Here is a 16,897-nt window from a genome sequence, read left to right on the forward strand (position 1 = left end):
TAGGACACTTACAAACATTTCCTGAGACTGAAGCAGGCCCCATCTGACAATATTTGAATATATTTCAGCAATTATTTAAATTTATTATATATTTTTTAAAGGTTTATAAGGTCCTGAATAACACATATGAGTGAGTAACAAAATATTTTTCATTGGAGACTGTATTCTGCCCCTCCCAAATCTTCTCCCCTGAGGGGCATGTCCTACTCTGGTTTATGCTAATTAACCACTAAATACCACTTGCACACCACAGGGTGCCAATGAGTATATGTTAATATGATTATGCAAATCAGACAATAAGTGACACCCAGTAGTAGAGACAGGTTAGTAATATGCAAATCAGATCATGTTAAGTGATAACCGCTGGCTTTCACTTAGCTTTAAAGCTAAACGCAGTGCTGCTTTCCTGGGCCATGCCTTCCAATGATTCTGCGGGAGTGTGAAACAGGTGTAAACAGTGTACACCGTGGCCGCACAGAAACCGCGAGTGTGCGGAGGTTACTGCGACCCATGTTACTGCGAGAGTGCGGAGGTTACTGCGATGTTCGTTGAACCATAGCTACGTTCAGTCGCGTAATCGTCTGTCATAGAGAGAAACCGAGATGACAGATCACTGGAAAGTGTGTCGGGGACATCGTATTTTTAGAGAGTAATCCCAACAGGTCCCACTTAGCCTAGCAACAGGATCAGAAGCGAAAAGAGAGAGAAGAGCGTCGATCTGCCGTAGACATCAGGGAGCTCGTGCAAATACAGCAAGCTGATTTTTCTTGGCTCGCCAGCTTTGCACATACAGTATGAGATCATTTGTTGTTCTGTTTGTATTGATTCTTTTGGTGTTTTTTTTTTATATTACCGGTGTATTCATACAAAGACGGAAAACTGAAACCACACCCTCATTTACAGTGTGACCCAGTTTTACAGGAACATGCATCCAAAAACATGCATAAAAGAAGTGAAAAAATGTTCACCATATTACTCTAATGAACATTATAATTACATTCCTACTTAATTTCCCACAGCAAAATCATGAGTGTTGAACTGAATCTTTTCCCCTTCAAACGTCATTGCATTATTTCATCAACACCGACTTCCCCAGGCGCAACAATGACCCAACCCAACATTAACCCTTGGTTTGTAGTAGTCATGTAAAGACATCTATGAAGGGCAGTTTTGTTTTGATCCTCCAGACCTCTCACTCACTTTCTCTTATTTATTCCCGTCCATCTTAGCCCCGCCCCCAGCTCCTCCCCTCACCTGCGGACACGAAGAGTATCCCCGCACTGAGGATGATGTTGTGTCGGGTTTTGTAGAACTCGCTGGCAGCTATACACAGACCTCCCGTGAAGAGCAAGATCACGCTGAGAATGGGGAAGATGCTGGATGCTCTCACAGCACCTATGGAGAGAGAGAGACAGAAAGAGAGAGAGAGAGAGAGAGAGACAGGGAGAGACAGACAGGAGGGACAAAAGAGAGGGAGAGAGCACAAATCATACTGATATAAACATCTCATGACAAAAAAGCAGGACTGTCTGAAGGAAAGATGTGAATTTGTGGGTGGGGGTGTAAGTGTGTAAAAGATGTATGTGGGGGGAAAGAAGTGTGTGTGTGTGTGTGTGTGTGTGTGTGTGTGTGTGTGTGTGTGTGTGTGTGTGTGTGTGTGTGTGCGCGTGTGTGTGTGTGTGTGTGGTGTGTGTGTGTGTGTGTGATGTTACAGCAGCCGCTCTTCTCTGCTTGTAGCACAAGGCAATCAACACCCTGTCAGCAGAGGAGACGGCTCCAGCCACAGCAACAGGAACACAAGAGAGACCAATCCCACAGTGTAACCCTAACCTGTACACACACACACACACACACACACACACACACACACACACACACACCGGGGAGACCAATCCCACAGCTCAGTGTAACCCTAACCTGTACACACACACACACACACACACAGGTTGGATGTGTGTGCAGTACCATGGAGTAACGTGGGCCTATGACAGGTGAGTTAACCTGGCATTGCTCCGGCGGAGAATGCTTGTGTGTAAGAAACTTTTCAGCAGGTCTTTGCTGGGCCAGGTTTTGGCTGCTGGCGGGGACGGCGCTCAGGTGTGGACGTGTCATGCGGAGGACAGGCTCTGCTCCAGTGGCCTAGCTGTGCAACCGTGAAGGACACAGAGCGTGTCCCCCTGAGACTGATCTTCAGCGCTTCGTTGGATCTGAGGCGTGGGGTCGCTCTGGCGACGTTTGGCTGTGACGGTCTCTCGGGTGACGTCCGGCTGTAATGACCACTTACATCCTATCCTCACTGCTCCCTCTCACTCGTTATGAAAGCACTGTCCCCTTCTGTCATGTCTATCATTCTCACTGTGTCCTGATCTTTGCTCTCCCTCCCTCGTTTATCCTTCTTTCTGCCTGTCTCTCTCTCCCTCTGTCTCCATCTCCCTCTTTCTATCTCTCCATCTCCCCACCCCTCTCTCTCTATCCCCCCCTCTATCTCTCTCTTTCTCCATCTTCCTCTCTCTCTATGATTCCCCCTCCTTCTCTCCTTAGCATGCACCCTTCTCTTTCCATAGGACACTCTCCCTTCTCCGCTTCACCAGCAGCCCCCTCCATCTCTCTCCCACCTTCCTCTATCTCTCCTTCCTCCCTCTCTTCTTCCCTCCCTCCCCCTTTCCCCTCAATCTCTCCGCATCCTCCTGCTTTGCTCACTGTCCTCATCTCTCTCACATTCTTTCTCTCCATTTCTCTTTCCCTCCTCTTCTTTTCTGTGTGTGTGTGTGTGTGTGTGTGTGTGTGTGTGTGTGTGTGTCTGGAGGAGGCGAAGGGGTGTTTATGGACCTGTGTGTCAGGTGTGTCGGTGGTATGTGCTGAATAGGTACATGACTGTCCTCCAGGGGTGCGGTATGATTCATGCTTTGATACAGGTGTCACCATATGACATCTTACACAATGTGTTACTTCTTGGAGTAATTAGAGAAGGACAGAATGTTTCTTCTATGAATAGGTTGTACTGAAAGGTATAGAATAAAAAGATGAAGTCAAAACCATCTCAACAATGCGTCACTAAGTTTTAACCACATGGTAACATCAGTCCTCTAGTAGTTTCATTAATCCTTGACATCCATTATGCAGGTAACATGACAGACACTCCCCCAATCACCCAGACTCCGCCCCAGACTCCGCCCCAGTCTCTGCCTGCTCTATAGCCCTCTCACTCCATGCCCCACACTTGCCACTGCACCCCCTCCCCCCACGCTCCACAAGGAGACTAGAAAAGAAGGCGTCACTCAAAGTGTCTTTTCATTTCACTCCCTCCTCATTAGTCTCCTTCTGTCTGTTTTGACTTCAGTTCCTCCAGTTCACTGACACACTGAAACGCTGCATCTGCTGCTTAAACTGTATTCCCTACATTAGGCCTCGAGTTTCTATGTATGTTGTGTTAACATATGACATTTATATTACTAAGATTTTCTTTTGGGGATTTCCTGTTGGTTTGCATTAGTACTGATGTATCTCAGTACGGTGGCTGTAGTAGCTGAAGGTTGCTGTCTCTCCATCTTTCTGGACTGGTGGTAGAAGGAAAAAAGAAGACTGAAGGAATACACACCAGATAAACCACACACACACACACACACACACACACACACACACACACACACACACACACACACTCGCACGCACGCACGCACGCACGCACACACACACACACACACACACACACACACACACACACACTCGCACGCACGCACGCACACACACACATACACACAAAACACACACACATACACACACATACACACACACACATGCGCAGGCACACACACACACACACACACACACACACACACACACACACACACACACACACACACACACACACACACATCTGCCTCTACATCTGGTTCTACATTAACCTGGCAGATAATGACTTGGTCAGTCATAGCACATTAGCTGTAAGCTGAATCTCTCCCATCACTCTCCTTTACACACACACACACACACACACACACACACATATATATGCATGCACACGCATGCATGCATACACACACACATAGAAGGAGAGTAGACACTCAACGTCACATCACAGTGAAGGTGAGTGAGCCAGGAGACGACGCAGAACAAGCCAAACGTATTGATCACTGGCACTGGGGTTTTTTAAAGGCATGAAGGTGACAGTTCTAGAAGGCTCCTTGGAGAAGGGGCTGCTGGGAAGGTTTTCTACGAGAGACACGGGCCTCCACCTGCTGAGAGGCACAGACCTCCACCTGATGAGAGAGACAGACCTCCACCTGCTGAGAGGCACAGACCTCCACTTGCTGAGAGAGACAGACCTCCACCTGATGAGAGGCACAGACCTCCACCTGATGAGAGAGACAGGTCAACACCTGCTGAGAGAGACAGACCTCCACCTGATGAGAGGCACAGATCTCCACCTGCTGAGAGAGACAGACCTCCACCTGCTGAGAGAGACAGACCTCCACCTGATGAGAGGCACAGATCTCCACCTGCTGAGAGAGACAGGCCAACACCTGCTGAGAGAGACAGACCTCCACCTGCTGAGAGAGACAGGCCAACACCTGCTGCAGGGGGATTCCTGTGGCCAACTCTCCTTCTATATCCTCCATCAAATCACGTGAGCCGTGTTTCTTTGGCAGTCCTGATCTGTGATGCAAAATTAACGTGAGAGCGAGAGCATGCTGAGCACTGCTCTGAGGTCACGTGCGTACAGTGTCGTGCACGTGACCTAATTCGACCTCTCCAGCTAGCCTGCACACAGTCCCTAGCCTCACACAGCTCATCCCTGCCACAACGAAGGAGGGGAAGAGACCAGAGGAAGACGAGGAGAGGGGACCGAACTCCTTCCAGAGCAGGTGGTGCGCTTGGGAGCTTCCCAGCAAACATCTCATCTCAGCGTACTGGGAATGTGCAAACCCGCACAGCAGTCCAGGGTTCGGGGTGGACACGACTCTCACACACCTATGAAGAAAGTAATGAACACAGGATGGAAGCAGATGGGTGAAGATAAAGGTAAACCCTCAACTCCTTACAGCTCTGTCTGTCCAGGACCTGGACCTGATTCATTTAAAAGCACCTCCTGAAACTCAAACCTCTTTTTAAAATTCACTCCCTTAGTAATCCAGGCTGGTGTAGCTGGGATCCTGTTCAGAAGTAAATGACTCAAGCTCAACAGTTACACCCTAAAACAGTTACACCCTAAAACAGTTACACCCTAAAACAGTTCTCCTCCAGTTACACCCTATGGCTGGGAGGTTGTAGTTTTGATCCAGCCCAGTGACTGCATGCTCTGTCCTGCACCTGGGGGACAGGCAGAGGTACATTTCATATGCTGAACAGAGTTCTGATAACTATGCAACACCGAGGTCCAAGCAGTGCGTGTATACGCACACACACACACACACACACACACACACACACACACACACACACACACACACACACACACACACACACGATAACTTCTTTCTGACTAAGGTTTGTCTTTGAACTCTGCTCTTGTTCTCCTGGCCAACGCAGTGAAAGGAAATTAGCATGCACTGCTAATCAGCCTCCCCTGAATCGCATGCACTGCTGTGCAGGACAGACCATGCTAATCAGGACAGACCATGCTAATCAGGACAGACCATGCTAATCAGGGGCTTGAGTGTGCAGGGCCAATCTGCAAAGATGCTTATAATTCCCACAATGCCTAAGAATCCGGCTTGATCCCAGCACACGACCACACACATTTAACATTCGAACCCGCCATTGTTTGGAGATGATACCCAGCTATTACTCAAAACAATAGCAGCATATTGATAAGCACCCAAACAGCTCTTAACACACACACTCACACACACTCAAGAAACAGTGGGTCACCGTTAGAAATATCTGTGACACGTTTTAGTCATTTTCTGTGACAGCTCTGAGAAGCATGATGGCGAGCATGTTTCAGCTGTCATCCGCACGCCTCAGGCTGAAGTTACTGAAGCCTGCCTGCATGACAGGAGGGCAGAGGTCACTCCCTCAGTTGAGGCCATGAACACAGAACTGCTTCTCCACAGACACAGAGAAATGGGAAATTACTGGTGTGACCGTGTGCCACTTAAATAGCACTGACAGAAACAAACAGCTACTGCAATGTCACAGGCATCTATAAGAATGTGTAACATATCAACAAATTTAAAAGACCACATAGAGAAGATGTGATATGATAGTGGCTATACCATAGAACAACAAGGCAATGACTGGTCCCTCCAGCTTAATACTGATGAAGTCTATGTTATCCTGGTATGTCACTGGTAACACACCAGCTTGTGCAGAGAACAACACCAGTTACCATCAAGTCAAATGGCTTCTGGGTACACAAAACTGACTATTAAATAATTGATATTCTCAAGGTCAGATGTGTACTTCAGTGTAGAGTACATGTAAACATGGCCAGGCTACAAGTTCAGTATTCACTCCCAATAAAAAATTTACATGCACTTAATAATCAGATTACTGTAGAAAAAGAGATTGTGTCAGTAATCTTATCAACATATTATGCACTTAATAGTCCGATAACTGTTGAAAATCAGTTTTTGGCAGTAATCGGATCAATGTGTTTACATCCAATTAATGATTTGATAACTGTAGAAAATCAGGTTTTGACAGTAATGTGATCAACGCATTTACACATCCTTAAGTATTCAGATAATGGGAAAACTAGGTTTAAATGAGTCAGGCAATACATGGATTTCTACTTTCCAACCAGGCAATAATCTCACAGAATGATAACGTAAACTTAGAACATCCTGTCGTGGAACTTCACTTTACCGGCAAATATTTATAATTTATTTTATGGTTTCTAATGGTAACTTATATTTCACAATTCAAATTCTTCATTTCCTCAAATGTCTCAGTGTCTCCCCAAAAGTGTCTGTGTCATTTAATTCTGCTAGATGCTGTCAGTGCAGATCCGGATCTGTGCAAGCATGTGCAGGCTGATAGATCTGAAAGGAATCAGATTAAAGACACACTGAATAACCAGACTCCAGAGCTAAAAGACTAATTTCTTGATCTGATTTCTACACCATAATATCTAACAAATCTGAGCATGCTATTTACATGACCGCTTGAATAGTCACAGAACGAGGAATCCGATAATGATCAGATAATTAACTGCATGTAAACAAATTCACAGACTGTAGGGGTTGTCTGATTATGGATTATGCTAGAATAGATTACCATAGACCAAATTGCAAGAAAAGCCATTAAACATGTTTTAGCAAACCGTCCCTGCATGCACTCACTGACATGGAGGTGCGGTGTAACGGCACTACGGTGCTCTTGCATATCTGACATTATCCAAACTAGTCATCTCTGTCACAGCAAACAAACAACCTGCTGCTTTACACTGGCTGAACCTGCATTTGGATGACACAGTGATGCATTGCTGTATTTAACTATACAGGGACTTGCCAATTTAGTTTGCATATTCCTAAGCAGTTACACAAGGTTATTTAAAGTGCAGAAGCCCTTGTCAAAAGCTTCTTTCTTGTTCTATAGGAGAAGTGATGCTTTATATTTGAAAGCTTTTCTTCAAGCTTCTTTTATCTCAGTGTCAGTATAAAATTTGAATAAATTTAACTCCACAGGATGTGTTTGCCATCACTTTAATCACTGGGTTTACGCCTCGACTGCCTGGTTTTAGGAAGGCTGCTTTTGAGATGTGCGTTTTCAGTAGCTTCCCTCCTAATTAAATGTGTAGTTAGAATGTTCACACATTCTTGGGACTTAAGACATTAAAATAATCCATCTTTCTTCTTTTTTTTTTGGCTAATCAGTAACCTAGCAACCAATTCTGTTCTCTCATCACCAGTGTGACCTCCAGCAGTTAAAAGGTTTCACAAAAGTGGCCATGTTCAGATTAAAGTCATCAGGATGACCTATGCCACTCATTTACTACGCCACTGGCCTTTCTCTCCTGTAACACCTAGGGCCCTGTCTTCACCACACCAAGCAATGCTATAGGGCAAAGACCCAAAATCTTTGGTGATGTTTACCAGAAATGTTGAGAAAAAAAGGTGAATTTCCTGGGCTTTTTATGGCAGTTCTGAGAGTGCTAGAGAATCATGTTTTAGGTTTATTCCTCCCATATGCTTAAATACCTAAATTAGGGAAAGAGCTAATTAGGCCAGTGGCTTCTTACCAATAACATTCATTTCAATAGGTAGTTGAGCTGTAGCATATCGAATGCTAAATTTCTTCTAGCAATCACATTAGTTTGCTATCATAGTCGTTGATCACAGCAGTCGTTGATCACAGAGCTGAAGGTCTGTCCTATGTTAGTGAGTATCAGATGAAGGTTTGTCCTGGGTTAGTATGAGCTGAAGGTCTGTCCTATGTTAGTGAGTATCAGATGAAGGTTTGTCCTGGGTTAGTATGAGCTGAAGGTCTGTCCTATGTTAGTGAGTATCAGATGAAGGTTTGTCCTGGGTTAGTATTAGATGAAGGTCTGTCCTATGTTAGTGAGTATCAGATGAAGGTTTGTCTTTCACAGAAATGTGAAGTGCTGTATGTGCCTGTATGTGCCATTAGATCTGTGTCTTTCAACACTCCTGTTTTCAGGGTGTTTAAGGGTCGGAGAGGAGCGAGTTTTTTATGTTACATCTGGCAACCTAGATGTACACAGAAAAGTACATACACGCACGCACGCACACACACACACACACACACACACACACACACACACACACACACACACACACACACACACACACACACCCCAACCTCTGCCATGAATTAGCCTACTGCAGCTACCAAGGATACAGTGTCGCACTGAGGCTAGCCCCATTGATTTTACTGGCAAGCACTGTGTTGTGCTGTGCGTGTTTGTTTGCATGTGTGTGTGCATCTGTTTGTGTCTCTGCACCATTCAGTCACATCCAGTTTTGTTCAAAGTTTCATGCACTCTATGTACCCATGTATGCCAATAATCCACCCAGTGACGCCAGAGTCATTGTTACACATCCACCCTCCACTCAATCAGCTCTGGTGGACATTCAGAGTCTACACACATACATTTAAAAATTGTGTTTGATTTACACCTTTACAGATTGAAAGCAAGTGTTCCATTATTTTGGCTGCATATAGATTTGTCAGCACTATAACCCTATAACAGAGAATCAGACAATGTCCATGTGAAGAGACCAGGGCATGAGGGTATGATTAAAGCACACGTCTGATACGGAGTCCAGCCTTAATCCTTTCTTTTTTGTACCATTTCCATCCTTGTTACCCTCCACTGTTGCTCATTCGTCACACCTCCTCAATGGCATTTCCCTCCTGGCTCTCTCACTCTCCATCCCTTTCTCTTCTCCCTCACTCATTTTTCCCAATTACTTTTGCTCCTGTTTCTCACTCATTCTCTCTGTTGCACTCTCTTGCTTGCTCTCTGCTCTATTACTCGTTCTCTTCTTCTCTCTTTCCCTCACTCTTTCCTCACTCCCTCTCTCACTCCCTCACCGTTTCTCTCTCTCTCTCTCTCTCCTCCTTTGGCTCTGTGCTGGCTGGGTTTGGTTGGGTTTCATTGGGTTTGGTTGTGTTTGGTTGTGTTTGGTTGTGTTTGGCTGGGTTTGGTTGTGTTTGGCTGGGTTTGGTTGTGTCTGGGTGTGTTTGTTTGGGTTTCATTAGGTTTGTTTGTGTTTGGTTGGGTTTGACTGCGTTTGGTTGTGTTTGGCTGGGATTGGTTGGGTTTGGCTGGATTCCCTTGGGTTTGGTTGTGTTTGACTGGGTTTGCTTGGGTTTAGCTGGGCTTGGTTGTGTTCGACTGGGTTTGTCCTGGTGTGGCAGAAGCTTGCAGTCCTGACATTGTATGATCTAAAAAGACAGTGAAAGCGTCAGCCTACATAATGAAACTAATGCCTAATGACTTCAGCACAAAGCTGCACACCAGTGTCCCTGTCTGCAATAATATGGACATGTGAATTTGCATATGCCTTTGCATGTGTATTTGATTCATTTATTTCTCATCTGGCTCCACAAGCTTGTCATTGCAATTTTCCTGGCATTTAAATGTAGTTGTTTTTGTTTGTTTATTTTATCTGAAACTTAATTGACTATGCATGAATGCATATGGCTGTTTTCCTTGCCCAAGCAAATGTTTTTGTGACTAAATATGGGCATGAATTTAGCTCAGTAATAAATTGCAGTCCTGATTTATTTTTTATTTTTTTTATATGATTTGTCAGTCCAGTGGCTTCACTTGACCACAGATATGACTCTATCCCACACCAGCTGTTCATCCCCACCCTGAGGAAGATCCATATGCCATATGGCAAGATGTGGGCACTACTGAATTACTTCACTGGATTCAAGATATGAGGACTATTGAACAACAACTTCCCAACTACCCAAAGTGGCAAATTGGAGAGAGAGATCATTGCATATTAAGCCATCTTGCTGATCTTGGCATCTCTTGGCATATGTGTCGAAAACAGTAAACTGAGGACCCATGATAAAGTAAAAGTTGTGTCAGCCGCGTACTCCAGCCTCTACAGAGTTAAGACCATAACGACAGGTCAGTTGTGGAAGGTGAATGGTCAAAATTTGGTCCTGAAGAAATGCAGGATGACCCTCAGCATCCATCTCAAATGGGTGGAGAGGGAACTTCAGTGATCTCAGATGAATCGATAAAGAGCCTCCGGAAGTGGTTTTGTTAGTGGCTCTGTATCCCTCAGGGAGACGGTCATGCCGGAGACGGTCAAAACGAAGAGAGAGCCGAGCAACGGTGCGGGCAGAAATCTGGCACATGGAAGACGACGGGAGGGATGGCGAGAGCAGCTGTGATGAGGAAGAAAGGGGAAGGGAAGAGGTGGGAAGAAGCCAGAGAGCGGAAGATTACCTGAGCGGACATGTGGTCAATAGAAACTCAGAGGACATATCTCCTCCTATGCGGTGTCTGTGATGTCCTTGGAGTACCAGGAAGCTTGTCGTTTGGGCGGAAGGAAGACTAGAGCCAAACGCGCCGTGGGAAGCCGGCCAATCTGGAGCACATTTTATTTCATCCTGCAGGACAGTGCTGGTTCAGGGGAGATATCGCTGCAGGCATGACAAGGTGTTAATACTGCTGATTAACAGTAGAGGAGACTGCACAGACATGCAGGACGACCGAGGAGAACCAGGACACATTCACTTTCTCAAAACTGGTAAGAGGCTTTTCCTGTGGCTCGTTAAAACCTGGCCATGGACTAGGTGTAAAGGCAGAGATCAGGTGGCGTCGCCTGTTCAGAGGCTAGTCAGGAGCTAGACCTGGTAATCTGATCCAGAATGGCCAAGAACGTCATTGCAACGGAGATAAAAGTCTTGTGGGAAGAGTGTATTAGAGAGGAAATTACACCAGCAACTGTACTGGCCAACAAATCCAGCCAAAAGGAAAGAGGGTGACAGCCAGAGGACATGTGCGCCAAACGACTTCCAGGGCAAACTTTTACAGGCCAAGGCAAGAACGAAAATTCACAGCACAGTAAGAAAAGGGGTGTTGGGCTTAAAGGGTAAGAGCAATGATGCAGTGGCCCATGTTGGGCCCAGTACATCAGAACAGCGCCCCCTTCAGGTGATGTAGGGAGAGTGCTGAACCATCTGAATAAGAAGACCACCTCAGGATAATCTGGGGAGTTAGAGAAATAAATATGCACAATGAGTGGGTGAGCAATATAAGCTAATTTATAGTTGTCCTCACACCTGTGAGGTTATATCAAACACAGGATGTCACCTCTCTGAGGGTAATTCATTATACCATTAGTTGTGCTGCATCGGTCTGTGGTTGTGGTAAATAACAGTCACCGAGATTCATTTGGATTTTTGGCTGCAAACAATTAAACTGTTTGGCTGTTTAAACAATTAAAATTAAAAGAAAGCATAAAGAAATTCACTTTTATGGAGTGTTATGAGAAATGAGAGAAAATACATCTAGTGCCTATATTTTTGTACTCCAGTTAAATGCTATTTTCAGTACCTAATGTACTTACATGGCAGTTTCAGTACCAACGGAACTTACAGAGCGGTTTCAATAACTACTGTACTTACATAGTATTTTGAGTACATACTGTACATACAGAACCTTTTCAGTACCTATTGCAGAGCGTGTAACTACAGGACAGCATGTACAGTGGCACAGTGTGACAACATATCCCGAAAGCTTTTTCCTAGGCCATGACCCATAAAAAGAATAACCTTCAGCCACATGTAGTGCAGTAAAGTTCAATTCAAGATCAGACAACAAAGCACTTCTGTACCTCACTCTGCACAAGCGTGACCACGTTAACTGTAAGCGTGACTGTTAACGGAGAGCACCAGTGTGTCCCCACTCAGGAAGTGTCCCGAATGCCCTCGCCGCTTTGGCAGCGTTGCACAGAAGACTTCGATCATTACGCCACTCTCTCACTCTGGCCGTGCTATTCCCCATTGTGCAGGACCGACTGGTAGCGCCCTGAGCTGGTGCGTGGTTAGGCTCTCAGAGAGCCAGAGTGCAGGAGTCTAGGAGGACAAGACGGAGACAGACGAAGAGAGAGAGAGAGAGAGAGAGAGAGAGAGAGAGAGAGCGAGAGAGAGAGCAAGAGAGAAGAATCGTGAGAGAGAGAGAGAGAGAGAGAGAGAGAGAGAGAGAGAGAGAGAGAGAGAGAGAGAGAGAGAGAGAGAGAGAGAGAGAGAGAGAGAGAGGCCTGACCTATATAGGAAAGAGGTTGAAATATTTATGGATGTGCGTGTCCTAATTCACAAACCATTGGGAGCATTGCAGCCTTTTCGTCCAATTGCAATGAAATAAAAGGACATACACACAAAGGTTTGCAGTGATCCTGTCTTGCAAAAGCAGTGCTACTCCTTTTCTCACCAAACCATCACCTCCGCAAGTCTAGATCCAACAGGGCTCCAAACCATCTCAGTGAGGCTGGGCGCTTCAGCATTGTTAGGGCTGAGTCTCCAGTGGTGGGTATAAACACAGGCTAATTGGTGGTGCTTAATTTGTGCTTTCAGCTCTCGCTGCACTGGCTCAACACAGACCATCCCCACATTAGGTCAAATGTTCAGGCAACTGGGCTTCCCATAGACTTCTGAATTTGACAGTACTGTAAACAAGAAAATGTCACAAAACACAACAAATCTGACATAGGTTTTTATCTCTTTTCCTTGGTTGGGGCCAGTAGTGCAGTTAGTTTCCCAAGCCAGATGTCTGTCTCTATGTCAGTCCATGGGCAAGATGTCACATGATGATCACATGATCATTTACCTTCGATCACTTAGCCAACATGATCATTTACCTATGATCACCTATAATCATCATTTACATATAATCACCTTGCCAAAACAACTGTAGTGAAGGGACTGTCCAAGGGCTTAAAGAGAAGTAAAAAAAAACATCCTGCATCATCAGCCTGTTACATATAGAAGAATTCCGATGTGCACTTTGGTTAACAACCTTCTGAGCAGTGAAAGATGTGTGCTGTCATGCGTCTCAAAGTTCAAAGTTCATAGTGGAGCTGTAACAGAGCTCAAAGTCAGCTTCTGTACCATTATGCAAATAATCAAGTCAGAAATAAAAATAACCAAAAGGACTTTTACATCATTCTGATTCAGTAAAGCAGTTCACTACAGCAGAACAGTTCAGTACAGTAGAGCAGTTCAGTATTCAGTTAATGTACTGAATTTACTGAGACCCTCTGGATATGTCTGGTAGGATCTGACATTTCTGTCTGCCTTTTTTGTTTAGCACTTTTATGATCTAAGAATAAAACTTAGCCATTACAGTTTTTTTTATCTGATTTTACATCACATTGTAAGGTAAAGCTATCTGCCAGGCCCGTACAGGTGTCGGCTACATAGAGTCAGTCTGAAAATATTGAATGGGCCTGGATCGTTTTATCCTTTAACCTCAGTTTTGTGGATGCAAACCTGGTCACCACCTCCATATAACTAGGAATTAATTTGACTTTTATTCCTTTTTGAACTAGCCAGCATAAACTTGGTAGGACTCATTTACACAGACATGCATGATATTCACATTGACATGATACTTTGAAAAAAAGCCCCAAAAATCACTGTGTAGTTTCATTTAAAATAAAAGCCACAATAAAACAGCAGAGATTAAGAATAAATTATCGCACTAGTTCATCCCAGGATCTCAAAAGCACAGGGGAGGTACTCACGTAAAAAGTATTCAGAAGCGTCTGCTTCGTAATCTGCGTCTTCTGGGAAGTGGTCTATCTGTTTACACAGTCCTTTGAAGTTTCCTGTTAGACACACAGGGAGCAGCACGTTTAGAATTAGACTCATTAGCTCAGCTGAAACAGAGCAACCCCTACAATCCCTCTCCCCCCAAAACCATACCCACGAACACCCTGGTTGTTCTGCCCCACTTGCTATGAGGCAGGAACCAATGGATATGTCCAAACCCGATGAGCACGCACCCTGGTCAGGTCGGCATGTTAGGTGAGCCTGAGGATGCCGTCGGCACCGCAGGCCTCGAAGGCAGCAGGTGGCAGCGAACGGGCAGCCGCACCAGTGCGGCTGAGGACCTGGCCACGGTCCAGGCTCTCGGCTACGGGACGCCGGTCTGCTAAGCTAATTGCTTTGGCTGGCTGGGCTACGCGGGCTCTGTCACTTCTTGGCTCGCTCTGAGGAAACCCGCGGCCTGCCGCTGACCCACAGACTGTAGCAGGTGGCCCCAGGGCTGGCGGGACCACACTCTCTATGTGACCACCAGGTGTTGCCGTGGGACATTTTTGGCTTTGCGACAGGACATTAGCGACACGCTTGTGGCGATGAGAGACCTATCAAAGCAACTTTTGGGTAAGAGGCACGTTTCACATGCTCTCATCCTCTGGATATAGTCGGCTGGGATGAGTTTTCAGAATAAAGACAGTGGCGTGTTTCAGAAGCAGAATTACTTAGACAAGTGCGGAGAAGCCATTAGCTAGTAGCACTGAATTACGTCGTTTGACCACTGATACTGCAGAAGTGATGAACTGTAGAAGATTATGCTGTAGACTAGATGTAAACAGCAAGCTGCATTAGTGACACTGTGAGAACCTCTGTACATGAACAAACAAGCACTGATACTCAGGAGTTCTGGGGGGAGTGGGGGTGGTTGCGTGTGTGTGTGGGTGCATGTGTGTTTGTGGTATGAGTGTGTGTGGGTTGGTGGGTGCATGTGTGTGCGTGGTGTGAGTGTGTGTGGGTTGGTGGGTGCGTGTTTTTGTGTGTGTCTTACGCAGCTTTGGCTCATGATCTAACATAGCACATTGATTTTTTTCCTACATACTCTGCAGCAATTAGTTGAAGCCAGAGAGAAAGAGAGAAAGACAGAGAGAGAGAGAAAGAGTCTGAGAGAGAGAGAGAGAGAGAGAGAGAGAGAGAGGTAGGGGGAAGAATAGTGTGAAATGGATGGTTGAAAGCAAGAGCTCTTTAAGAGAGCCACGGAATGGAGATAATGATACCAAACCAAGCACTGTAGATAATGCAGTACTGTTTAACAGGACTCATAATGGGCTCCAGATGTAAGTGGATGTTCTGGATTAAGCTAGTGAGAATGGTTTTCATCAGGTCTTGAATGAGTCCCCATGAGGAAACTGAGGTCCTGAAGAGCCACCTCAGAGCTGAGATGACACAGCCAGGCCATTTAAGATACGCTTCTATCACACAGCCATGAGTGCAGCAGAAACAGCACTTTCACCACAGTAGCAGGCTAGAGCTTGAGTCAGGGTCTCTGGGGCCGTGGAACGTCTGGAGATTAATCATACCTGAGGCCTGTCTATAGGTTTATAGAGAGTAAACACAAGCAAAAGTGTTGATCAGGAGGAAAAGAACACAAAAACATTCTCGTGCACAAAACTCCGTCTCGCTTGCAGATTATCTGAGAGGAGTCCCAAGGTCATACACACACACACACACACACACACACACACACACACACACACACACACACACACACACACACACACACACACACACACACACACACACACACACACAATGTTATACCCCTCACTTGCCCTGGAAACTCAGTTGTTTATGGTGTGTCTGATCTAGGCCTAATTTGGCAAGTACAACTCCCATCCAGTTACCTTGGATGACTTTCCACCAGACACTAAACTAGACCATATTGTAGACGCTAAACTAGACCGTATTGTAGACGCTAAACTAGACCGTATTGTAGATGCTAAACTAGACCGTATTGTAGACGCTAAACTAGACCATATTGTAGACGCTAAACTAGACCATATTGTAGATGCTAAACTAGACCGTATTGTAGACGCTAAACTAGACCGTATTGTAGACGCTAAACTAGACCGTATTGTAGATGCTAAACTAGACCATATTGTAGATGCTAAACTAAACCATATTGTAGATGCTAAACTAGACCAAATTGTAGATGCTAAACTAGACCGTATTGTATAGAAACAGTAAACATATATAAGTAATACATCATGAACCAGAATATAATCACTAAATAAACAAATTTCCATCACAGCTGGTTTAAGACGTGTGCAGCCACTTTGAAATGGCCTGAAATGGCACGGGAGCTTTGGATTGGAGCAATTTGAATGCCAAATAACAACACATGAACAATTTCAATTGGATTGGCTCTGTTCATTATCACAAAATATATGTTTTCTATGCACTGATTTTAGTCTTACTTGATAGCTATAATGTATCCTGACATTTGCAGCTACTTTTTGAATACTGTATCAGAATACAACGGAAAGGCCGCAAGCCACATGTTCTGTTGTTATTGGATATGTGGACGGGTATTCTACCTGTTCTGCCACCAACCAACACCATAATTATTGTTGTGACAGCAAAGTACATTTGCACTGTGTATCGAGTTGCCCAATGTCAACTCAGCAACAACTACTGTCATTAG

The 16,897-nt window shown here is 45.1% G+C and overlaps 1 protein-coding gene across 2 annotated transcripts in view; it reads right to left on the minus strand.

The window, feature by feature from the left end:
- The window catches only part of cacng2a (calcium channel, voltage-dependent, gamma subunit 2a), a 70,511-nt gene that overhangs the window by 3,839 nt on the left and 49,775 nt on the right, over positions 1-16,897 (minus strand). For both annotated transcript variants that reach the window (XM_076996685.1, XM_076996686.1), the window contains exons 2-3: positions 14,181-14,264; positions 1,255-1,395 (exon numbers count right to left, since the gene is read on the minus strand). In XM_076996685.1, coding sequence (XP_076852800.1) covers positions 1,255-1,395; positions 14,181-14,264 — 225 coding nt within the window. The remainder of the gene's footprint in view (positions 1-1,254; positions 1,396-14,180; positions 14,265-16,897) is intronic.

This window comes from Brachyhypopomus gauderio, chromosome 2, assembly GCF_052324685.1.
Source record: "Brachyhypopomus gauderio isolate BG-103 chromosome 2, BGAUD_0.2, whole genome shotgun sequence".
In the NCBI taxonomy this organism is placed as follows: domain Eukaryota; kingdom Metazoa; phylum Chordata; class Actinopteri; order Gymnotiformes; family Hypopomidae; genus Brachyhypopomus; species Brachyhypopomus gauderio.